At 33.7% G+C, this 26,279-nt stretch overlaps 1 protein-coding gene across 1 annotated transcript in view; it reads left to right on the top strand.

The window, feature by feature from the left end:
* The window catches only part of LOC129218664 (N(G),N(G)-dimethylarginine dimethylaminohydrolase 1-like), a 51,010-nt gene that overhangs the window by 17,064 nt on the left and 7,667 nt on the right, over positions 1–26,279 (top strand). The window contains exons 2-4 of the mRNA XM_054852986.1: positions 12,138–12,240; positions 16,819–17,012; positions 18,070–18,192. Of these exons, the coding sequence (XP_054708961.1) occupies positions 12,138–12,240; positions 16,819–17,012; positions 18,070–18,192 (420 nt within the window). The remainder of the gene's footprint in view (positions 1–12,137; positions 12,241–16,818; positions 17,013–18,069; positions 18,193–26,279) is intronic.

The following is a 26,279-nucleotide window of genomic DNA, read 5'->3' as shown; positions in this document are numbered from 1 at the left end:
CAATGCTATGAATAATTCTTTTAAAAATGTGGGGCCCCTTAGGAACATGGGGCCCCGGGCCTAGTCCTAGTCAGCCTATGTGGTAATCAGGCCCTGGGCAGCCCCATTTCAGAAATCCCCCCTCTTGTGGTGAGGGTCCTACCTACCTCCACCCGCAAGCTTTAGCTCATGCGTAAAGAGGAGCTGAGGCTGTGTTTTGCGAATTTGCCTTATTTTAAACACATGCGCGCAACATTTACATTTTGCTGTTAGTAGACAGGTCCGAAAGACTTTGCTGTTGATCGGCCCCAAGCATGACCGGCCCACCAGGCAAATGCCCGGTTGCCCGCCGGCTGTATCCGCCACTGGGGAGGGGGTATTTTTTTAGGGGGGGGGCACTGATTTAATAGCTCTAAACTCCAACAACTTTTTCATGTGGGGTCAAAATATTCAATATTGACAACATTGAATAACAAATTATTAGTTATTGTTTTGGACAGCGATGGGTGTTTGATAATTTAAAAACTTTTTGGCCAGGTATGTCAAAAACCAGTTGAATGCCAATGCATGAAAGAGGCTTCTTCTTTTGTTTCCTGAGTTCCCTTCCTGGTCATCTGAAAAGGTGCAATTGCTGAACAACTAAATGAGGAGGTTCAAAGAAAGTATTAAGGAATTTGTTTAATGTGGAAGAAAAGTTGAGAAATTAGCTGGTTTTTGAGGAAATGTCTGATAATTTGGTCTGGAGAATAGTGGTCAGGACAGAGGCAGATACTGACTAGTATTGGTGGGGGGGGGGGGGGGTCATGCTGAAAAATTTTCGGTAATAAACATTTCTGGAACTGCTTGGGCGTTTGTAAAAAGCACCGAATTGGCCTAGAATAAAGCACCTAGTAGGGCATGAACTTTATTAATTAATTTCAAAAGCAAAGGAAAGAAATCTTACTTCAAATACAGTGATTTCTCGCTTATACGCTACCTCTGTTATACGCGTTTTTCTCACAGGCCCAGCCAGCGATATAGGAAAACAATGTTAACTCTTGTTCATTTATACGCAAAACCTAAAATGCACTTCTCACTTATGCGCAATAAATTTTTTTCAAGTTTTAGTTAAATCGCCTATTCACGCTTTGCTTATCGGAGGATTTGTACCCTTCTTGTTCTATCTCTTGAAATAAATTCATACCCCTTTATTCCATTGTTCGAATTCTTCCAAGAACGCATTTTTTTTGCACTGCAATAGAGGGTGATTGAGATTGAGAGGGGAGAACAGGTTGCATACGAAAAGGTTAACATCACTAAATGTCATGCTCAAGCATTGGCTTAAGTGGTACGCATTGACGTAGCCTATCGAGAATGTTTTGCATCCTCGTAGACTGTATCACGTAACATTTTTTAGGTTTTGGGGAATTCGCTTACATACTGTACGCTGTACAGTGTATAAAATATGACAAAACGTACAACTTCAAGTTTTACATTTTTATTAAATTACAATGCATAAACTGAAATTATATGCATATTTATTCATTAGTATTAGTAGTATACTGTTAGTATTACTAAAACTGCTAACTTATTGCATTTGAGCTTATTTTTGGGTTTTTCACTTGTGCGTGAATCTCATTTGTGCGCGAAAATTTCGTTGTCTCCTTTGGTCGCGTATAAGTGAGAGGTCACTGTATTTACTTTATAAAATATAAATAACACAACATTCTGTTCATAAAGTACTTAAAAGCAATGTAATGTATTAGTATGATATTCTACATTGATCCATCTTGTATGCAATTATTAAAATATCATCATATACAATAATAATGAATAGATGATAGGGGCCTGTCAGTGAGCAAATTGGCTGTTTTTTCAGCAAAAGAATTTTTTTTAATACAGGAACTCTATTATAGCATATATTGCATATTTTACTCTTAGAAAACAATTGTCTGCAAAAATTAAGAAGTGTGTTTAAAAATATAAAATAGTAAAAAGTGTAGATATGAAATAAATCTTTTGGTAAAATTAATTTACTATAATTTTTGTTAAGTAATTTCAAAATATAATTTTGCTTTTTTTCCCTTCACTTTTTATTATTATTTCAAAACATGTGTAACATGAAATGAATGTAGAGTAAACCGGGGCACATTTACTCAGTGCCCTTTTTTCAAAACGAATTATAACTGGAGAGCCAACAGTCATAACATATTGATGCTGCTCCCTAGCAAATGTCCTCACAAGTTTTTGAGCATATGTCGAGCTTCGGTCTAACATGCAAAAAGAATAACCTGTTTTCTACCAAGTGCAGTAAATTTTGAGTTGAACATTTTAAAGCTTATTGTGAGCAAATAATACTTAGTTAAGAAAGAACAAAGATATTAAAATTAGCAGAATTTTATCCCTTTTTGAACCTTGTATTTGTATGAACTGAAATGTTATTACATTTTTTTGCACGTTAAAAATAAATCCAAACTTGGCGACGAGGCAAGTTTACGTGTTGACGTCTGAGCATCTTTATGCACATTCTTACTGTGTCTTACTTCTAAATGTGCCCTGGCGTTTTTTTGCTTCAAAGTGTCTCAAAATGTTTTAGTATTTTCAGGCTATTTAGTTTTGAAAATCACCATTTAATTTTTAATTGAGTTACAAATTCATATCTTATAGCTTACAATCATGTAGTGCTGTCTTCATGCCGTTCAGCTTTTACTTTATGCACTATTCAGTCTGTAATAAATTTGCTTTATTTTAACAATAGTAAGACATTGTGTTCAAAACACTTAACAACCTTCTTTTTCAAAGCTTATTGCTCCTATTGAGAAAGCTTTTAAATTTAGTGCCTTAACTTCCTCTCAAAAAAATTCTTTTTGACATCTTATAGCTTCTAATATTGACTTAAACTCGAAAATTTCTAAACCTGTATTTGCTAATACTGTTAGCCGTTCTGTTCAAGATGTAGTTTCTAAGTCTGATCTAGTTGTTGCCACCGCTAACAAGGGCTGCCGAATTGTTGTTCTTGACAAATCATCTTATGTTGATAAAACTAATGATTTGATTTCTTCTGGTCCATATGTCAAAATTTCTAAATATCCTAGTGATAAAGAGTTAAAAAAAATTTCATCTGCTGTCAAGTCTGTTTTGTTTATTCTTTTAAATGTTAAACGCTCTGTTGTTCCATCTATTGCTGATTGTGCTCGATTTTATGGTTTACCCAAGGTGTATAAAGCTGGTATTCCTTTTAGGCCGATTGTTTCCAATATTGGTACGGCTTCGTATAAACTTACAAAATAATTAGTCTGTGTTTTCTCCTCTTAACTGTCACAATTTATTTACTATTAAAAATTCTGTTGATTTTGTTAAAAAAATTCATAGTTTCATTCCAAATAATTCTTTTATGGCTTCTTTTTATGTTAACTCTTTATTTACGAATGTTTCGGTCAAGGGTTCATTGTTATGCCTTCGTAAAAGACTTTCTGAATTTCATTTCACCTATACGGAAATTGAGGATTTAATTTTCCTTACTAGTACCTGTCTTAAACAATGTTCTTTTGTTTTTAATTGGGAAATTTTATATTATGTTAGATGGTCTGGCTATGGGAAACCCCCTTAGCCTCATTTTTAGTGATATTTACATGCATTATTTTGAGGTTAAGCTGTTCCAAAAAACTGCAGTTTAAATTTTATGTTTGGTATGTTGATGATTGTTTTGTTCTAATGTGTTGATGATTGTTTTGTCTAATGAACCAGAATCAGTTTGAAAGTGATGAGGTTTTATCTATTTTAAATTCCATTAATCCTCATATTAAATTTTCTTTTGAGAAAGAACGGGATAATTGCATTTTATTTCTTGATGTACTTGATTCTCACACTGAAATTGGTTTTAAAACTACTGTTTATCACAAACCTTTTGCTGTTTCTTTACCTCCTCATAGACTATCGTCTCATCCTCCAAATCAAAAATATTCTACTTTCAATTCTTTTGTTTATAGAGCTAATAAAATTTGTTCTTCATCGGAACTTCTTAATGTGGAACTTAATGATTTTAAAGCTGTGGCAATTGATAGAGACTATCCGCCAACTTTGATTGATTCCATTTATATAAAACTTTCGAATAAATCTCAAACTAATGTTCTTAACCGAACCTTCATCAGAAAGAGTTTTATTGTTTTGCCATTCTTTCCATCTGTAAGCTGTCAGGTTAAGATTCTAAAACATTTCCAATTCCAGGTGGTGGTCTCTCCAATTAATAAACTTTCATTCTCTTCTCCTAAAGATCCTATTCACCCTCTTAATTGTTGTAAAATTTAGAAAATTAATTGTAGCTGTAAACTTGCCTATATTGGACAGACTCGTCGTGCTTTAAAATTTTGCTAGAAAGAGCATCAAAATTCTGTGAAAAAACAAAAATTAAATAAGTCTAGTATTGCTCAACATTTTTGGGTCTTCAAATCACTATTTCGATTTTAACTCATATCAGATTATCCAAAAATGCCCTAAATTATCAGATCTTGACTTTTGGGAATCTTTCCATATTTTGAGGAACAGTTCTAACTTAGTTAATGATCTTAAAGCAGTTTTATATTTTTCCAATGTCTGGCTCCCATATCTTTAACACTGTCCTTTCCCCATCCATTTTTTCTATTTTGCATGCTTTTTAATTTTTATTTTTCCATTCATTTTTATCTATCTTGCTTTGTTTATTTTTTACTTTTTTGTCATGGGGTTGACATTCTCTCTCTCTCTCACCCCTTTTCTTCTATTTATCTTTATTTTTTCCTTTTCCCAAATTTTTTTATTTTGTTTATTTCATTTCCTGATGTTTTTTCTTCCATTCAGCTTTTCCTTTCTTGCAGTTCACGGTTATTGACATTTTCTTTTTGTTTTAACTTTGGCTTAATCTTTGTCCAATTGACTTCTTTCTTTTGGCTCAACTGTGCCTCTGAGAGAGCTCCTGCCCTTTGTTTGCATTTCTATTGGTTCTTTATTGGTTTATAATTTTCTCATTGGTGTTTGGTTAATCCGCTATTTTTATCTTTTAAGCTGTTTGCTTATGTAGCTCTTGGCTTCTATCGGATATCTTTTCATCCATAAGCTCATTACTTTTGTGTTGAAAAAGGCATTCCTTGTGATGCCGAAACATGTGTCTGCAGTAATCTGTAATTTGTGCGTTTTGACGTTGTTATTTCTTACTTTACTATTCAGCACAAAGATATTTATTTATCATAAAAGAACTTACTTTAATAAAGGAGTTAATTTTTTCCCCCCGCAATCTTGATGAAAACCATTAAAAAAAAATCAAGTTACAGTTTTCTGAAAATTATTCAGGACTTTTGAAATAACATTCTGGAATAAAATTTGTTCAGTATAACTGTACCATGTGATTTCACTACATGATTTGTAATACCATAGGTACTATTTGTTGGTCATAAAATAAAAAATACAGGGTCTTTCAAGAAGAATGACCAGATTTGGAAAAATCATAACTATTCAGATTTTAATCAGTTTCATGAAATAAAGGCATTGTTAGAATGAGAAAACCTTCAGTTTCACCAATTGCTAATAGATAGCACTAACTCTCTCTTTCTTCGCCCACCATTTCAGTGTTTGAAAATGGTGACTGCACGACAAAAATCGTATTGTCTTCTACACTTTGTGAAGTGCGAGTTCGTAACTACTGTTCAGCATGATTTTCGTGGAGAATACCATGGTGTTGAACCTCCTGTCCTGAAGAGCATTAGAAGATGGTGTATAAACAATTCAAAAACACAGTTTGTTTGTGGAAGCAGTCGATGCAGTCATGCTTGCAAAAGTTTGGGATGCATTTGACTGTGTGGACATATGCCGTGCATTCAAAGGTAGACATATTGAGCACCTTTAATTTAATATGTTAAAAAACTTTATTATTATCTATGTAATATAAAATTAATCTGAAGTGTCTATTTTCTATAGTTTTCATAAGATACGCATTTTAAATCAAGTCATTCTTTTTGAAACACCCTGTATTAGTAGTATTAAAATAATTGAGACCGGTCCAACGTACCCCATCTCCCCCTACTATAATTTATGTAAGAGTCTGTGAACTGGGGCTCTTTAAAAAACTTGATATTTTTTTCCAAAATCAAAATGTTTCAAAGTAATATCATCCATACAAATGTTTAAATCAAAACCTCATTTTGTATAAATGTGTAAAATAAAGTGTTCCAGAGGGCTTACAAATTTTTACTGCATTAGGTACAACAAAATATCATAGTTAAAAATGACTTCTGTTGTTTAAAGTTGGAGTAGGTAACAGGGTTGTTGATACATGACATCTGAACACATGCTGCATCATTAGTAGGGATGTTCAGCGGTGGAAAGGGGGGAGGAGATTGCACCATTGAAACTTTGAAGGATAATTTTAGAGGGCTTTTGATCTAATTTTTGAGGGCAATTGAGAGGGCAAGCCATCAACCTTGAGAGAAGAGGGCAAGCAATTTTTGGCAAAGCACATGCACAATTTTGGCATGTTTATAAATAGAGTTTTACTCATAGAACTACAGGAAATTCAATCCAAATAATAGGGATTTTTTAAGAAAAAAACCTTAAAGGAAATTCTAGAAAAAATACTTGTTTCATTTATTCAAAATTGCCTTACAAAGGAAAAGTAGTTCATTTCTGCATTCATTCTGCAGTTTGATTATATAAAAAGCAATGGGAAATCAAAAATTAAGAAATGAGATTTTTAAAATACAAAAGTGATTTTTTTTTTTCAAACTACTGAACTTGCGGCCAATTTCAAGGTTTAAATTGAAAATAAATATAACGGTATAAAAATTTTGATGAATGCAGTAATTGATGCATGGGTAAGAAGACTCATATCATTTACTCACATAGTAAAATACCAAAGGTGATAAGTCCCCAAAAATTGTTCTTAAAAATAAATAAAGCAGTAGGCTAAATGTTTAAAAATCAAGAAATTTATTTGGAGCAAAATGTAAGGTTTTTGTGATCAGATTGAGGCAGACAGGTCTGCCCACAGGGACTCCAAGTGACATCAAAATCCTGATGATGGAAAAGGGATGATAAGCTGTTAGAATGAGAATGAGTTTTTCAGCCCAAATCCTCTCGAACAAAAGAAATTCATTTATTCCACTGTCCTCGGGATTAGTGGAACTTTAAGGAAATATAGCTTTAAGACAGAAGAAAAACCTTAAGGCCACTTATTTACAGAATAAAAAATAAGGAGCTTATAAGGAGATCATAGCAAAATTCAGGAGTTTAAGGGCTCTTATTTACTTTTCTTAAAAAGCAGGAGTTTGTAAGGAGCATACGAACCCCATGGGTGCAAGACCTTCTGTCTCAGGACGGATTTCCGTCTTGGACAAATTTCCGAGACGGAGGTCGGGACGGAAAGAAATTCGATGACTTTCTTTCAGTTTTTACTTAAAAAAGAATAATTGAGTGTTTGGAAAATATGCTTTAATTACTGGACCATTCCATAACAACGAATTTACATCGACATTCTCTCGATTTTCCGCCATGGGCTTGTTTTGTTTGCAACGTTCTTTTGGAGGAATGGCTTTTCGACTCGCGCCGTTTGACTTTTTTTAGGTACAGCTCCGTTATTTCCTATTCACTGCATTGCAGACCGAGGAGTTGCTCGCTATTCTCCCTGATTTTTCGAAATAATCGGCTCTAATTGAAAATTTAGCTTTTTCTCATGCTATTTTCGATCATTCTTTTGTTTTTTTCATTTGCGTTTTTTTTTTTCAAACTTTACACACATAAATGAAAATGATGTACGCTCTTAAAATGTCTTAAGAGTTGAATCGGAATCACCGATTGAGAGTGATTGCTGACAAGTTGAAATAATTACGTCACAGCAAACGGCGTCCACCATACCAGGTAAAACGGAAACTATCAGGGATTTCAATGAAAATGGGAATTTTGGAAATAAACGAGGGGAAATTTCAAGCTGGTTGGAAACACCGATGAGCAACCGTTACTGCATTCTTGAGAAAGACTTTAGGAATCACTAAATTCCAATGTCATTGAATCTAGCACTCGCTAGAATGGAAATATGGGAGGGGAGGGAGAGAAAGGAAAGGAGAAAAATTACGGCAGCATGAATTTGCGAAAAAACGCTGGTGTCGCAAAGAGGGTAATCAGTTCGCAAATTAACCCGCGATACTGAGGTCTTAAAACGTTGATATTTTGGACAATCCAGGGGGGGGGGGGAGGTGTTAAAAGTTACAGTATAAAATATCAAAAAACTGAATTGAAAGTCATTTTTGAAACTAAGAGTGGATTGATACATCTCCTCTGCTAGCTCTTAAAAATTTAAAAGTCAAAGTTTTAGGCTGCCTTTAATGATGTAAAAGGGGGAAGGGGGAGATTTAAAAAAAAAACAAAAATTGGAGTCTTAAAGACATTAATTTAGGCAATCTTTGGTGAATTTATGAGAGATGGTTTTGGTGTTTTAACATGAAAATGTTTTGTAGCTGATGTATTAAAAACTATTTGAGGCTATAATTAAATGGACTTGAGTGAAACGGCATTTGGGACCCTCTCCCGAAAAGTGTTTGTAATTGAAATCTTAAAACTTTTAGGCTGTCTTTGGCAATGTCAAGAGGAAGGGGCTCTCTTTAGGCAAAATTCCGACACTGGAGTCTTAAAAGAGCAACTTTAGACCGTCTTGGGGTTCGGGGTTCCCCTTTCCCAAAAAATATTCAAAGCTGAAGTATTCAGAACTCAATTTTAGGTAATCTTTAAAAGACTTAAGAAGAGGGAATTCGAAGGTTTTCTCTCAATAAGTTTTAGAATTTAAATTCTTAAATCTTCGGTGATGAAAAGGGGAAACAGCAAATTTAAGTCAAATTTAATGAACTTAGGGGATGGAGTTCGGGGGGGGGGGGGTCCCTCTCCCCGAAAAGTTCTCCACGCTGAAGTATTGAAATGCTATTTTGACTATTTTTGAGTGAGTTAAGAGTTAGGGAATTCAGGGGTCTTTCTCGAAACATTTTCGAAATTGTAGTCTTAAAACTTTGGGTTGTCTTTGGCGACGTGTGGATGGGAGTTGCTCTCTCAATAGAAAAATAAATCTTAAACAAAAACTTTCACTGAGTTTAGTAAACACAATGAGAGGCGGGGGGGGGGGGGGTATTCCGCACCCCAGCCCGAAATATTTTCGTTTCTGAAATTTTAAGAGCTTTGTTTTGGACTATCTTTGGATGACTTAAGGGGGAAGGGTGTAGGAAGTGTAGGAAGGTTCTTTCAAAAAGTTTCCAAAATTAAAGTATTTAAACTTTTAGGCTGTCATAAGTCATGTTTATAGGTAAGAGGGGTACTATTCCTACAAAACAATTTAGAAACTGAAGCCTTAAAAATTGAAATTTAGGACATTTGTGGTGAACTCAGAGGAAGGGTTTCGGGAGTTCTCTTCCGAAAATGTTTTGATGCTGAAAATTTAAAGCGCTACTTTAGGCTATATCTGAGTGCCTGAAGAGGGATGTGATTCGGGAACCCTGCCTGGGGTTAGGATTCAGTTCCCCTATTTCTTTTTTTAATTAATGAATATTGGAAAGGATACCTTGTTTAAAAATATATCTACTTCACTGAAGCGATTTTTTATTGCTAATTTTACCACCTGCTATCTTATGAAAGAATTCTTTTTCAAATGAAGACTGAGTGGGGGAATATCATTAGTCGGCCATACCCTTCCCCCCACCTTTCCTTCATTTCTGGTTTGTTGGCTCTACCTTATGTAGACATTCCGATCAGAACTGATTTATGTTGCAAAATAACTACCTTATGTCCTAAGCGATTTTATTGCTACAATAAAAATGTTTACGATCGGCAAAAACTAATGGTGCGGCGCTGCGAACGCTTTTACCCCTAACATTATCCAACATCGTCTAAAATTGCGTTTCTGGAACTTCAATTTCGAAATATGTTTGAAGACTGGAGGAGGGTTCCTGAACTCCATCCCTTCCATAGTGCATTCTAAAAGTGTATAAACGTTATGAAAGATGGAGTACAATTTCATTTTTAAAACTTTGGTTTCTGGGAGGGCCCAGAGCACCGTCTCCCCTTTCTCTAATATTTTTGAAGGCTGCTCAATATTGTTATTTTGGAACTAACAGTTTGAAATAATTGACGTAAGAGTCCCTGAACCCCTCCTTTCCCAAAACTTTACAGAAATGGCATACCATGGCGTTTTTTGAACTTCAATTTCAAAAAATTTCTGAGGAGAGTCCCCCCAGACCCCCCCCCCTCCACTTATTGCCGGATTTTAGATTTTTTGGAATTGTGATGTCAAAACGCTTAAATATTACAATTTAAAGGCTTAAAATTTAAATCAAACACAGATTCCAAAACTGGCATTGCTAAAATCTACGACATTAATACACATAAATTTTTCCTTAAGCCTGCATGCGGGGGGGGGGGGGGGGGGGAGCTGAAAATGTTTTCCATCTTGAACACATCACCAAACTTGCACCCATGACGAACCCTGATGTGATCAAACGCTGAAGAAACTGGTTTAAACTGGATGTTACTTCCGATTTATACATTCTCAGAATCCCTTATGAACAGTGTCAGCAAGTAAGAGTTTAATAAAAAATCTAATATCAAGCTGTAACAGAGATGACATTTCAACTTTGTCCCTTCTGTTACACATAAATGTCCCCTCTGCTACTGCTATATTTCTTCTAATTAGTAAAATCTTTTTCAAAATGATCACAAAATTTGTTTACACTAATATATTTTATTGTGAATACTTATTAAGTTTGAAACTCTAATGTTTTGAATGAAGTAAATTTATTTAAAAAAATTTAACACAGAGGGCAAATTAATTTCTGGAATGCTTTTTAATCAAAGAACCTTTGCATGAAGGAATTCACTTGCACACATATACTTAGAAACAACAAACCTTCATGTCTAAATTAAAACTATATGAAAAATGACTACATTTTAAACAGTTATTGCTGTTTTAAAAAGAAAAATTTTTGAAGTGAAAATCAAAATCAGAAATGGCTATTTTTATCTTAAATTTTAGCCATAACTATGCATATCTGTCAAAAATAGCCATTTAAGCCAGAAACTACAATGAATTTGCTTCAAAATGATATCAAACACAAGGAATTGCTTTTTGTTAAAAAACCATACTGTGGTTTCAATTGGCATGGTATGACACATATCTGTTTGGTTCACTTAATGCTGAAAGCTATGTAAGTAGTCTTGAGCATAAAGAAAAAAGTCAAAAGGCATTATTTCTGAGCATAATTTGCCAAAGTCATTTGGTATATAAATATGAGAGATGGGGTGTCTATTAAGCAGTTTGATAAACTGCCTGAAGAAGAGTAAAAAGGTGGCAAAATCCTTTTTTCATGTTTGGCAAACTTTTATCATGAAATCTATCAATTATTCAAAATTCGTTATTGAATGGAGAAATTCTACAAGTTCTTAGCTGCAACTCTGAGATGATATAAAGCCACTAGGGAATACCAGTCAGTCTCCTTCAACCAGCGTGGAACAAGCTGAGGACTCCTCTAGGTTAGGGGTAGAAGAAGAGGAAGAAAGGATTAAGCAGAAAAAAGAAGAATGAAACAGGACGGCATGTGCTCCCAAACCTCTTTGTGTGTGTGTGTGTGTGTGTGTGTGTGTAAGGGGGGGGTAAAAGGGAAGGGGGTCATTGATGCAATAACTTGAAGTTTTTTCTGATTGTGAGGTAGATGTTTTGCAAACAAGTCTTCCAAGAAAGCTTTAAGAAGGCCATTGATCTTTATTGGGGATTAAAGAATTGACTAGGACCAGCCTAGCTGTTCCCAAAGCCTGTTGCTGATCGTCACATCTGTATTTGTATAAATTTAATTAACTTTAAAGTAAAAAATTGCCTAAAAGTTGTTGAACAAAAGTGTAAATAACATTTTTTTTTGCAAATGAATCATATTGTTAAAATACTGTCATGTTTCTACTATATGATTAATTTAATAGAATTCCTTTAAAAAAATGTAATCAAATCATATAATGATTCTACTACATCGTCCTAATAATTGTATGTATCAAAACATATGGATAATCAGTGGATTTAACTTTTGTCTAATTTCTTCTTCCCTCAACAACCCTGTCTATTGATATTAAAGTTATCTTTCAGTGCTGCCAGCATGTATTTTTCACTGGATAATAATTTTTAATTGCAGGTCGATATTGTACGTACTACAATAAAGAAAGAGTTGGAGCTTCCAATTGTAGACATAGCAAATCCTGATGCTGTAGTTGATGGTGGAGATATATTATTTACAGGTTTGATAATCCTTTTAAATCCTAATAAATGTACAGTAAACTCCAGACTATTCTGCCATTGCCAGGTAAACGGCAATATCTGCAGAAATGAGTTTTCAAGATATTTGAAGAAATTTGTGTTGGATTCAATACTAACAATTGGGAAATATTGGAATTAGATATTTTTTCTGCGCTTTTTTTTCAGCGGAAACAAAATAAGCTAGCTTGTACAATAAAGCTAACATGCAATAAATGACAAATGTGCAGAAAAATGAGAAATTTGCAATTACTGCCCTTTACCTGCCCACGGCAATATTCACAAGTACAGTAAAACCTGTAAAGTTGACCACCCTTGTAAGTTGACTGCTGTTTCCAGGCGCGGAATTAGCCCTTATCACATAAATCAACCTCTGTAAGTTGACCACTAAAGTAGTGCACCGCAAGTGGTCAACTTACGCAGGTTTCACTGTATATGTAACCTGCTGAAGATTGTCCCCGAGCATCTCAGGGTTGAAAAAATATTTTAAACTTTGAAAAGACCATTGAAAAATATTTCAAGGTTGACAGATTGCTACAATATTTAGAAGAGCACTTAGGCTCAATGCCCAGTGCTCTCTATACTGGTTGGTACTCCTTAGGTATTATGCTAAAAGGGGGTACCCATAGCAGATTATATTGACCCCTGAGGGTCGAAATTTGACAACAATCTACGACTCTCATCATAAGAGATTGGAACATCCTACTGTCACAATTACTCATCCGGGAAAATATTTAGAAAGCATGGCCACTGCTTCAGATTCAAACTGTGATGAATTGTCAACAGTATAAAGAACAAAATAATGACACTTAATAGAATTGTAAATATGATGCCAAAAATATTAATATGGAATTAAAGATTTTATATTGAATATTTTCAGATGATAAATTCTTGATTATTAGCTGCACCTTTCATCCAGTCGGCATGTCTTTTTGAAGTAACATGCTTGCTGCAATCATCACGACCAAAATGTTCAACTGAAAAATCGCTATTGCAAATAGTACATCTTGCATAACCTGTCTTTGAAGATGAAATACGGAACAGCCAAGTGCTTTTATATTCTTCACGTTTTTTTTGACAGTTTTTCCGCTTTTCTGCCGAAAAACCCATAAACAGCAAGGAAACTAAACCGGCAGCACATGTGGTAGAAGTTTGATTCTCTGAACTTACCGGTTTAGTTTTCATGCAGTTTATGATTTTTTTTTTTGCTTTCTTGGGATTATAAATTTAAAAAACAGAAAATCGTAATTTTCATACCCGCTTTCATAACTTCGTAGTTTAAAGCTGTAATTCGTAGAAACTGCAATTTTTTCGTAGCAGTTGGCAGCTTTGGCTATATGTTTGCACTTCTAAGTACAATTCCCTGACATGCTATTATTTCTATTTTCTGTTTAAATCATGAGTGGGGAGAGAAGTCTTACGTGGCAATTTTGCCGCTGCAGAAGATTTCATTTTTAGAGAAATCTATGCCGATAACATCGCTGCTAGCCATTTTCATTCGGCTATGATAAAACAAACAAGTAAAATTATAAAAACAAAACAACTGGCTCAAGTTAATTTCTTTTAAAGAAGCAAACTAATTTTAACAACAAGCACTTGTTTGGTGCTTGTTGTTAAAATTAGTGATTTATGGCTTCTGCCGGCACCTTAAAACAGCACTACCATTTTTTTGTAAAATTAGCACATCTGTGTACAAGTTGATTCCCTAATTTTAACTTTAAAAAAGGTTCCAAATATTATTGGCATTTAGGGTAAAGGCACCAGTAATAGACAAGGGTCCAGTAACAGATAGTCATAAGTTTTGATTTAAATAATAAGAATTTAGGCGTGTAAAACTGATGTTGCTGTGACCCATGAATACGGCGCAACCATCTAGTGTTATCAGAGTGAATTTTATGAGGTTATGAACAGCCACCATTAGGTCAGCTGGTGTTTCATGTTCATCTGAATTCAATAAGGCTTTAGCTCTAAGGATACAGAACTTTTGCACATTTTGAAGAGAGAAAAGGGAGTTTTGTCCATTACTCACCCTTCCCTCATCCTATCTGTTACTGGGTATCATCCGATTTTTCGGTGTCTGTTACTAGGGGTCAGATCTTTTTTCAAAATTGAGCAAATAAATATAGAATCAACTAATTCAGATTATCCAGAAGCAGCAAAATGTTAGATGAGATGTAGTTGCATGAGAGAAAAAAAGTTTAGTCTAAATACATTGAAAGGTTCAGAAAATTGAGTTAACCTGAGAGCAATGTCTTAAGCATGTCTGTTACTGGTGCCGTTACCCTACATGGAAGTATGTGTTATTTTGATCTCAGATTTGCTTTTTCAATAAATAATTTGTGAAAGGTTCGTTTTGGTTAATCCGATTTTTGTGAAGGGTCTGTTAACAGACCCAAATTTGCCCTGTCCAGACCCTTGTTTATGCACTAATTAATGATATTATTTCAAAAACTGACTCCAGCAGAAACCAGAAAAGCAGGGTTTACGACCTCTCAAAGCAAGAATTGAATTGTGCAAACCACAGGGTATGAAGAGTATTTTCTGGTTTGTAATTTTTTCTGTAAATATCTTCAGATGCTGTCAATGTCTTTGGTTTAATTTCAACAATTTAAAGTTTATTACGGTGAAAAGTCATTTCTTTTCATCATAGGCCCACTTTAGTCTCGTTCAGACTTTTTTGGCACATTTCTAATTGTGAAAGGAATGGAATTTTAATTAATTCCTCATTGATTAGTTTCAATTATTTCTCATTGATTAGGAACCCAAACAGTGGGGATTGCATTTTTCGAGGGCATTAAAATATTTCATTATTAATATTCAGTATAATCTCATTCCTGTCCCAGTTTGAAATTTTTGCCACTTGTAGACTGCATTGGTAAAAAAAAAAAAAAAATTCAGATTTTTAAAAAATGTACCTTTTAAAATATTCAAGGTCAAATAATGCTTTGCATGATCTTGAAATATTAAAGTCAAATAACCTTTCCAAGTGATATATCATGTGAAAGCTTATTAAAAGAGCTTTAAAACGATACCTAGTATGACACTGTCGCTCCTATAGAAGCTGAGAAAAAATGTTTTTGTTTTTTAAACTAGCCAAATGTCACTTTTTGCCATTTTTTCGAGTACTTAGGGGGTTTCCCCCCCCCAAAAAAAAAACTTATGGTCAAACAAATCTAAAAACACCTTTTTTTTCTATCATCACGTGGGTAGGCTCAAACCTGTACATTTTGTAGAAATTGATGATAGTCAGTTTCAGAGGCTCGTTGATTTGGTGTGGAATGACCCCTATATCAATAACAATTAGTTATATTAAATTCAGTACTTTTAAAACCCCCAACCCTGAGTAGCGACATCATGTGAAGATGAATCATGCGAGTCAGAACACATGTAAAATTTAAAAGCATTTTTTTTCTAGATAACATGGAAGACATGGAAAGAAATAGATAATCGCTACTAAAATTTGCTATTCTCAAAAGCAGAAGAAAAAGGGAAATTTGAAAATTCTTTTAAAAGCCTTTCTGTTTAACTAATATGAATTACAAGTACTTCATTTGCTAACAAATAAAAGCTGGCAACAAATAAATTTTTTTTGACCATTGAGCTTCCTTGGTAGTCATCAATGAAATCATTACCAATGGAGTGAATAAAGGCTTAGAATTGTATTTAAAATCTGCTTAAAACGGTTATATTATAGTTCTGTATAACCTTGAAGTTTCAAACAAATTTCATGAAATGCAGAAAGCTTCATTCTTTCGCTACATATGTTACATATGGTGACAATAATTAATTCCATAATGTGGTGTTAATGTTCCAGAAATAGCTTCTTCATTTTTTTGTTCCAGTAAAATAGGTGCTATTGCTTTTTCCAGTATTGATGCTTGTTGGATCGGAGCACAACACTTTGTCAACTAAGTCCCAGTCTTGCTGAAGTGCATAAACTGCAGTATTTGACAAAAAAAAAGAAAAAAAAACTTTATTTACAGTTTTTGACTAACGTTAAAACAGTGTGCATATAAAATCTGAATTCAGGAAATGTAAATATAACAAAATATCCATTGCAATGAAATGAATGTTCATTCCTGCTTTGATTGTCATTGCTTAAATTCCATTGCAACATTACAACAAACTTCTTCATTTCAAAGAATACATTCCCTTTACAACAAACAAAATGTGTAGTCCCTTAAAGTTTGTGGTGATGGGTATTTTCCAAGTAATGAATTATTTTATGAGTAGATAGCTCACATGGGATAAAACCTACACATATTTTTTACTAAGGCAAAGTTTTTTTTTTTTCAGGAATCTTATAAATTGTTTTATTTGTCCTAATATTTAATAGCTATGAACTGAAATGAATAAACGCTATGAACAAATGAAACGCTGTGAAAAAATGAATGAAAGCTATGAACAGATTGACTTTGAAATTCACTTTGAGTTAAATATTTTGAATTGTGGAAAACTATACCGTTTATAAGTATTTTACAGAATATTTTTCCTTTTAATGCATTGAATTTTGTAATAGTGTCATTCAAATGAAATTTATAATGTTGTTTTATGTGACACAGGTAAAGAGTTTTTTGTTGGCCTATCAAAACATACAAATGATGCTGGTGCTCGAGCAGTAGCTGATGCGTTTCCGGAGTACCCTGTTACTCCTGTTAAAGTACCCGGAAAATATCATCTAAAATCCTTATTGTCTATGGCTGGACAAGATATAATCTGTGTATCTGCAAGTGATGCAGCTCAGAGTGTTTTAAAGGTATGCTTTAATGTATTTTTAGACATTGTTGATGATTAACTATTTTCTTATGGTATTTTTAATTTTATAAAATGCATGTTTCCATAATTTCTGGAAAAAAGAAGCTGATATCACTACTTATTTTGTAATATTGTACTTCTAGTTTTTATTACTGCAGGGATTAAACTTTAATTTTTAAGTAGAAAGGCAATCCGTCTCTACTTGAAAATAAATGGCTTTGTTTGTAAAGGCTGTCAAAAACTTATGAGAGAAAGAAAAGAATCGCAATGTTATTTTAGTATTCTGCCTTTTTTGTATTCCTTATAATCCAAAATTTTGAATTGTATGCCTTGCTTTTTTCCTGCTACTTTTTCAATTCTTTAACAATTGTTTACTTTTTTCACTAAAAGTTCTTCAAGTGTTCCAAAAATTAATATTTTTGTGGTAAATTTTGTAGCATAAATAGAAAAGCATTATGATCTATTGTAAGGGATGTCACTCGCTAAGTCACTTTTTATCCACACCTTTTGCTTTCTGAAACATTACATTGTTTGCATACTTTTGAAAAATCTTTGAACAGTAAGTGAAAGAACATTTTTTTTTTCAAGTGCTTTAAAACCAATTTTCGTCTTGAATGTTTTAGGAATTCATTGACATGTGTTTCAAAGTTTCCTAACAAAACCATTTTGTCATTGCTGTTTTCTAAACATGTGTTATGATATGCCTAAAAATACGCTTGAAATCCTTCAGAAATGCTATTTGCTTTGTTTTCTAGGATTGTTGGGTGGGAGAAAGAAACTCCTTTCCATTGGTTGGTACTCTGAGTCAGCCTTAATCAAATTTCTCCTTTTCCTTTTTTTTTTTTTATATATTTTCTAGCCAAAATTTAAAGTTTCAGTCCAATTTACAGGCCTGAAGCAATGTGACAATGTTCGATTGTGTCATGTGCCGTTCCATCTGCAAATGACATTTTAATAAGCTAAAGTTTGTCTTAATTTTATATACCAACTCGTGATCATCTTGATGAAGAAAAAACTTTGCATGAAATATTTTGTATATACTTTTCTCCTTTTTCTAGAAAATGGCTCAAGAAGCAACTTATAGGTATCAGACTGTTACTGTACCAGACTCTTATGCAGCCAACTGTTTGTTTGTCAATGGAACTCTCATTCATCGGTCAGAGTTTCCTGAAAGTACCAAAGTAAGGGATTTTTCACTTATATTTACAAAAACGATATTTTGCATTAAGTTTTTAAAATAATGCTTTGAAATTAAAACAAATTTACTCCTTGTTAGAAAGCAATCATTACTGCTTCCCGCATACTTATCTCTTAAAAATATCTTTTTTTTCTGCACAAATTTGATTTACTTTGAACATTTTCCATAATATAACTAAAATGTGTTCTTTGAATCCAGAAAAAAGAAAAAAATATGTAGCAAAAGTTTAATAAGTGTTAAATTAATGTATTGCATCACAAACAAAAGAAAATTTTGTTTTTGATCTCAACTTTACTTGACCTGAGTTCCAGGGATCTATTAATGAAATAAATTTGGGTCTTTTGGTGGAAAAAAAGGAGTCTTAAATTATAAACAGAAAATCTTATAATTTGAGTACATAAAATGGATGTAATATTTGTACACCTGAAAAACCAACACACCACATAGTAAAAAAAAAGTCATGAAATAAACTGAACTGTTTACTTTTTATACTTACATCTGTGATTATCATTGTAAAATTGTTTTCGATAATACTCTTGAAAAAAGTAGTTGTATCAAAAACTATTTTGTCAATTACAATTAGATTACACCACCCAAAAGTGACTTGTAAGTAAGATTCCACCATAAAATACCAAATAAGTACCTCTCATTGATTAAGTACCCCCTTCCCCTTTGTTTCTCTACAATTCCTTTTAAATAGAAATATGGAACAGCTTCTCTTCTCTTACTGTTAGTTATCATTGGCAATTGCAAAGAAATTGAAGAAAAAAGAGCTGTAGCAAATCCATTTCAAAAATTGTGGCAGCGAAAACAAACCATTCTCTGATAGGAGTACAAAAATGGCACTTTGGCATTCTTAAATTTGTTAATTAGATTTTATTTTGACTCTTTTTAATTATCTATTTTTGGCTTTTGCACTAGTTTAAAAACAACGCGCTTCCAAATGGCACGATAAATTGATGCCTGATTTTTATAAGCTCAAATAAAAATAGCCGATCAGGAATCAATGAATTATGTGAAAGAGTACAAGGTTAAAAGTGCCTTTGTATCAAATTCAAGCAACTTAAACAAAAAAATGTGTGAAGTTCTGAAATCGGTACTTAGCGCGATCAGGAAAATGTTCAATTTTTTCTCTCATTTTTTTATTGGTGGGAAGGGGGGGGGGGGGAATAATGATTTTAAAAAAGTCTGGTTAAACAAATGTGAAATGGATAAGTCCTTCCGTGTCAAGTGTCCTAGTGCTCTCTGCTCGACCCCCTCTAATTTGGATGAAATTTTATAGAGGTGTAGCCTTTGAAACTCATCTAAAAACATTTTTTACTTTTGACATCCAAATCCTGAGAATCTGGGATCTCCCAAAAAGGTGATCAAAAATGGCTGATCAGGTTTTTGTGCCAAATTGCCATGTTTAGGCTAAATTTTCAGAAAATTTTATCACACTGGAAGAATGAAATTTTGGGAGTTTCAAATACATTTGGCTGTTATTACATTCAAGTTTTGTTGTGGGTTTGATCTTATTACATTGTGTAGCACTCATGTACACTTGTGAAAAAGCTCGGTGAGGATATTTTTTCTTATATTTTAGGTTGTCATAATATCGGAACAAATTTAATTCAAAGGTTTGTGCTTCATAATTCTATTAACTTGATTTCAATGGGATACAGATACATGGGCTACAGATGCAGAGCTTGAATATCTATATTCTGACAGATATTGTGATCCAAAGTGGCTATCAAAATTGTTCAAGTGAAAAGCGCTGTAGCTGAAGTTTGTTGCCTTGCACCTTCTTTTCGTTAATACCATTAGAAAGAACAGATTTTTTTCCTGACAAAATAAGTTTTTTTTTTCCAGTGATGTTTTTGCAGGTAAGGATGAAAAAAGTGCTTGAAATTCTGCCTGTTGTAACAAATTCCCATGTTTATGTAAGGTTGCTGAAATTGTTATCACACTGGATGCCTGAAATTTTAAGAGCCCAAAGTACTTTTGTTTTCAATACATTCTAGTATTTTTGTGAGTTTGAGTTCATTAACTTTTGTGTAGCATGCATGCAAATTCTTGACAAAAAAGTGGAGAAAATTTTTTCTGGCTTTTAGAATGTCTCACATTCTGGACAAAAATTATTCAAAAGCTTGTTTTTTGTATTTCTATTGTCAATAAACATGTTTTCAATAGGTTACAGTTGCAGAGTAAATATTGATTTTTTTCCAAAACAACTATTAAAATCGTTAACATGGAAAAAAACCTACAGTATACTCCCGATTATCCGTGCTAATCACCGGGCGGCGTAGCACGGATAATCGAAGAACACGGATAATCCGAAAAATCACTTAAGGAATATGCAGGGTAACTATTTAAGGGGAAATTAGAAGAAACTATGTATATACTCACACAAACCAGGGACTTTTCTTCGAAATGTATTGCTTAAAAAAAATCAGTGATACATTTTTGTTTTCTTTGTTTGTTTAAATTGTTGCGTATGTCCATACGAATTTTTCTTACTGCAATTATTTCTCCGTAATCGTAACTTCGTTTACTCATGTAATCCAATAAATGTTCCACAGATTGTAGAGCAGTAGAATGTGAAAATGTATTTTCTTCATGTTCTTCATCTTCGTTTTCGGTATCATCACTTGCGTTTGATTCAGTAACAAGTTCAGTGATATTTTCGTCAGTTAGACATTGAAATCCCGATTCACATTCGTCGCTTTTAAACCACTCTTCGACATTTTCAGCGTCAACTGATTCGAAACCTTCGATTTCTTCAACTTCCTCAATGATGTTATCGATATTATCGATAACATCATCGAAGCTTAAAAAAGTGTGATTTCGAAATGATGCACCATTTCCGATTATCCGCGCACGGATAATCGGGAGTATACTGTATTTTTAATATGCTGTCACTCAAGTTTGTCACATTGTAACTTTTCATTGATACCAAAGCACATATTTTGTTTCCTACAAAAATAGTTCTTTTTTCTGATGAGTTTGAATAAATATGTCATCACAAGAAGAACTTGTTTTACAATGAATAAATAGCCAATAGTGATTGCCACAAAAACTAGATTATAGTCATGTTGCAACTGTTGTTATTCAGAAATTTTTTTTTTAATTTTTCTTTTGAAGTTTGGTTGTAAATTAAATATGATGGAAACAGTAAAATATCTTGTTCTCGAGATGCAGACTGATGCATCAGACAGAACAAGATGGTTTTTCTGTTTCTTTCATATTTAATTTTCTAGCTAACTTTTCAAATGAAGAATAAAAACTTATTTCTGACTAATTATAGTTGTAAAATTACTATAAATGGGTTTCCATGGCAATCATGATCCATTTACATTGTAGAACAAGCTTCTCTCTTGAGTGACAAGCAATATTTCATCATGTTTTCTGATGAACACCATCAGAATAAAAAACTTACTTTAAAGGAAAAACTCTGTTCTTTCTATTGATACTGCTTAAAAGAAGATGCAAGGTGACAAAGTTGACCTACAGTGCTTTGAAAAATGGCTGTTTTTCATTTGAGAAATTTTGATAGCCACTTCATGTGACAATATCTTTTAGAAAATCATTATTTACACTCTGCAACTTTAACCTATTAAAAACGTATACTGACAATAGACTTACAAAGTATGAGTTTTTGGATTAATTTTTTTCAGAATTTATGACATTCTAAAATCCAGGAAAGAATTTCTCCACTTTGTTTTGTAAAGACATTTTCGTTTGTAGACATTTTGCATTGTCATGACACACTGCGTTTTTGCATGCTTGATATGCAAAAGTTAGTAAACTCAAACTCACAAAAATACTAGAATGTATTGACAACCAAAAGTACTTTAAGCTCCTAAAATTTCAGGCTTCCAGTGGTATAACAATTTCAACAACCGTAGCTTAAACGTGTCAATTTGCTATGACAGACAATCTTGAGCTCATTTTTTTATCTTTATTGGAAGGAACACCATCTAGGAACAAACCTATTTTAGTAGGAAAAAAATCTTCCTAATGGTATTAACAAAATGAAGATGTGAGGTAACAAACTTGAGCTACAGCGTTTTAAAAATGGGCTATTTTTCCCTTGAAGGATTTTGATAGCCGCTTTGAATGAGGTTATCTGTTAGAAAATAGATGTTTTAGCTGTGCCACTGCAACCCATTAAAAACAAGTGTTCTACCTATAGAATTATCAAGTACAAACCTTTGAATTTTTTTTTTTTTCTACTTTTATGACAACCTAAAATATGGGAAAAAATTTCCCCACTGTCATTTTTCACAAGTTTACATGCATGCTACACAAAATGTAATAAGCCCGAACTTAGGAAAATCCTTAAATGTATTAACAGCCAAACGTACTTTAAGCTTTTAAAATGTCTGGCTTACTGTGTGATAAAAGTTTCTGTAAGTTTAGCCGTGGCAAAAACATGGCAATTAGTCACAAAAACCTGATCTTCCATTTTGGATCACTTTTTTTGATAGATCCCAGATCCTCAGGATGTGTATCTCAGAAGCTGAAAATTTTCATAGGTTAATTTCAAAGACATCTTTACACCTCCATAAAATTTAATCTAATTCAGAGATGGTTGAGCGGGGACAATTTGAAAAATTAGGTCAGTTGACGTGGAATGACCCATACTGTGTAATTGACTTGTACTGATTCGCAAGGGTGCATTGAACACTTCTTTTACCCATACCCTTTACTATCAACACTCGTTTATTGCTGTTAATTTTTTCCAGACTCTACCGATATCTGAATTTCCAACGTAGGATTTTTTTATTTATGAATTAAATATTTTCTTCGCTTGCACATATGAATGGATTCCAGAGCTCCCCCCTGGAAAATGTTTAAAAATTAAAATCCTAAAAACTTAAGCAATATTCTGTGATATTAGGAGAGAAATGGTTCAAAGGCTATTCCACTTAAATTTTTCGTAAGTCATATTTAAAAAACCTATTTTTTGATGATATTAGAGGAAGGTGGTTCAAATTCACTTTCCGGAATATTTTCTGAAATGGAAATTTTAAAAACGTGGTTGTAAGACCATATTTGGTAACATTAGTGCCGGAAATCTTTCGAAATTGAAGCTCCAAAAATGCAATTTAGGTGATTTTCGAACGCAGTGTCAAGTGATGTTGTTTAGTATTCAGGCGCTTTCCCTGGAAATTTTACGAAATTGAAGATTTTGAATCGACATTTTAGAGAGACTTTGCGTAATGCTTTAGGTGGAGGGAGAGGGGAAGATTCGGAGGAGCGACATTGTAAGACTTTCCTATTTTCAGATGAACTAGAAAAAGAAAACTAATAAAGAAAAAAGAAAAGAAAATGGGACGTAGAGGGACGAGTAACTTACCAGTTTGCTGTAACTATTAAAAACTTTTAATTCAAAGATTTCATTAATTAAAAAAATTAAAGTTTTACCCCAATATCATTATTTTTTCCATTTTTTAAATCACTTTGTTAGCCGCGTTCCCCCCTCCCCCCACTTTCAATAGTAAATGTTTTTGAAAAACATTCAACTAAGCATTCTGGAGGGGAGGGGGCACGGGATGCTGCAACCAGAGGGGTGCCCTGTGGACCCCCCTCTCTGGAAGAGCCATGGAACAGGAGGGTACTGATCAGGGTTGCCAGATGTCCCGGATTTCAATGGACACTCCTGTATTTTAAAAAATTGTCTTGCGTCCCGGGGAACTTCCATACGGGACGGCTAAAGTCCCGTATTCAAGCTAATAGCGATATTGTACAAAAGGAGACATTTTTTTTAGGGAAAATAATAAAGTAAAACAAAAAATGTGAAATAAAGAGCAATAAAAAAATCATGTGGCAGCAAACGCAGAAATTATTTTCGTTTTTATTTTTATTTATTTATTTATTTATTTTTTGGCGGCAGACAATGAGGAGCCGAATGATTGCTTGATTGCTTCCTTTTTGCTCATTGACTAAATTTGGAAGGCCGTGGTAGCCCGATCGGTAGAGTGTCGGATTCAGGGCCAGAGGGTCCCGAGTTCGAACCTCGATGGTCGAAGACCCTCTGTCGTCATTAAAGGGTACGGGGCGATGTTAAATATGCTCGTGGTCTCAATGTCCTCCAAATGAAACGATACCTCTGGAGGTGCTAGCACCAGGTAGCTATTAGCTCCTGGACTAGTTCTAAATTCTCATTAACTGTTCGACCCGGTGATGGTGCTGCCATCTATGGGTATATAAAATAATGGAGGCAAGGCACTTAGTATGCAGTCCTCGACATAAATACAGTTGTAGTCAGTTGTGACTCGGAATAGGACTAAGGCTGGAATATATCTGAGCGTGCTTCGTCAATCGCAATGAAAACGATCTTATACTTTGATCGGCGACATTTTGTAGGTTTAAGATTGAATTTTTCAGATTTATCATGAAGAGACGTTCTACGTCGGAAAGCACCCCTTAAAAATACACCATATCCAGTATTTCCCCTCAACCTCAAAAATACCCCCCCCTCCCTTCACTCCTAAAAGCCTGTCCCGTATTTACTGTTCTTAAATCTGGCAACCCTGGTGCTGATTATATTTCTAAATTGAAGGATAATATTGTAGAGGATATTCCACTTTAAATTCTAAAACTGAAACTTGTTGGTAAAACGAAAAATTCTAAATTACGGAATCATTGAAAAGGCATTGAATTAAATATCTGAAAGAAGCATTGTCTAAAGCTCTTTCTTTAACTTAATACACAAAGAGTTAAAGAAAACGGGGGTGGGGGAATCGAGTAATTATGGTCAAGTCGTTACTCTTTTCGGAACTAAAAAATGAACTTTAATTGTTGTCTACAATATATGTGCATTATGCACAAGTAAATTATATGCAAATGTGCTTACCGTATTTTTTATGTATGATAATGTAAAAAAATACGTTACAGTGGAATTACTGCAAATAATAGTTAAAAATCACAAAAAGATTTTTTGCACAAATTATAATACAACATACTCGCCGTAAAAACCGGAATGGGGGATAGCAAATTTCGTGAGCTTTGTATGCTCAACCTTGTAGAGTTATAGACATACTGAAATACACCGCTCCAAATATGAAGAAAAATGCAAAAGTATACATTAATTAGCATCATGTGTCTTCACTGTAAACGATTGTGCTTTTCATGGCATTAGCGTATAATGTTTAGACGCAACACGGCAATAGTTTTTCCTTTTAGATAGGCAGCGAGGAGGATTGTTTGTTTTAATGAGCAGTATAATTTCACCACTACTATTAGATGAAATGAAAAGTTTATTTTTAAATTTTTTTTGGTTGTAGTTCTGCCCTCCCCCCATTTGGAGCATCTTTGATTGATAGAGCTTGGCTCCATCGTGCTTTGCACGACCTTGCACATATGGACGGTGTGGCCTTGCATGCGACCTCTGCACAAAATTTTGTGAAGATCTGATAAACTGTATTTGTGTAAGGAACCCCCCTCCCATGGTTGTCTGCCATGGGATGAAACCCCTTATGTAAATTCTTAAGTATCAAAGGACCTTTGTGACAAATTTGGCAAAAATCTGACCCTAATTGTGGATTTGTACAAAGGACATAACACACACAATCACAAACATACATCATATTTTGTTTAGATATATAAATTTACTTTTATTGTATATTCAACTTTTTATTATTTTACTTTTTTCTTGGTTTATATTTGTAAAATAATCAGTTTAAATTTTAAAAGAAAACAAAATTTAAAAGTTACCTGAAAAAATCCAGGTGATCCTTTTAAAATCCAGTTGAGTTTTTACAAATGCTACTTTTACGGACCGCCTTGTCTGGTAGTCACAGAAGTGACTATGGATTAGAAGGTACTGGGGGGGGGAGGGGTCACATGACGCAGCCTGCTCTATATAAAAATGTTCAGAAGTGTGTAGAGACGGGTAATCCAGTTGTTAAAAGCGAACATTTATTGTAAATTGCAACAAAACACATTAACATTAAAAGAAATAAATATAAATTAATCAGTTCCATCTCGGAATAATCTAACATTTACACACAACACATCAATCCAGATACCGCGCGCTAGCCAACTCAGCTGGAGCCTTTTAAATAAACTTTGCCAGATTTGCAT

Source organism: Uloborus diversus, chromosome 3 (assembly GCF_026930045.1).
Source record: "Uloborus diversus isolate 005 chromosome 3, Udiv.v.3.1, whole genome shotgun sequence".
NCBI classification, from domain to species: domain Eukaryota; kingdom Metazoa; phylum Arthropoda; class Arachnida; order Araneae; family Uloboridae; genus Uloborus; species Uloborus diversus.
Note: the sequence above shows the minus strand (reverse complement) of the source record. Positions and strands in the feature narration are given on the sequence as shown.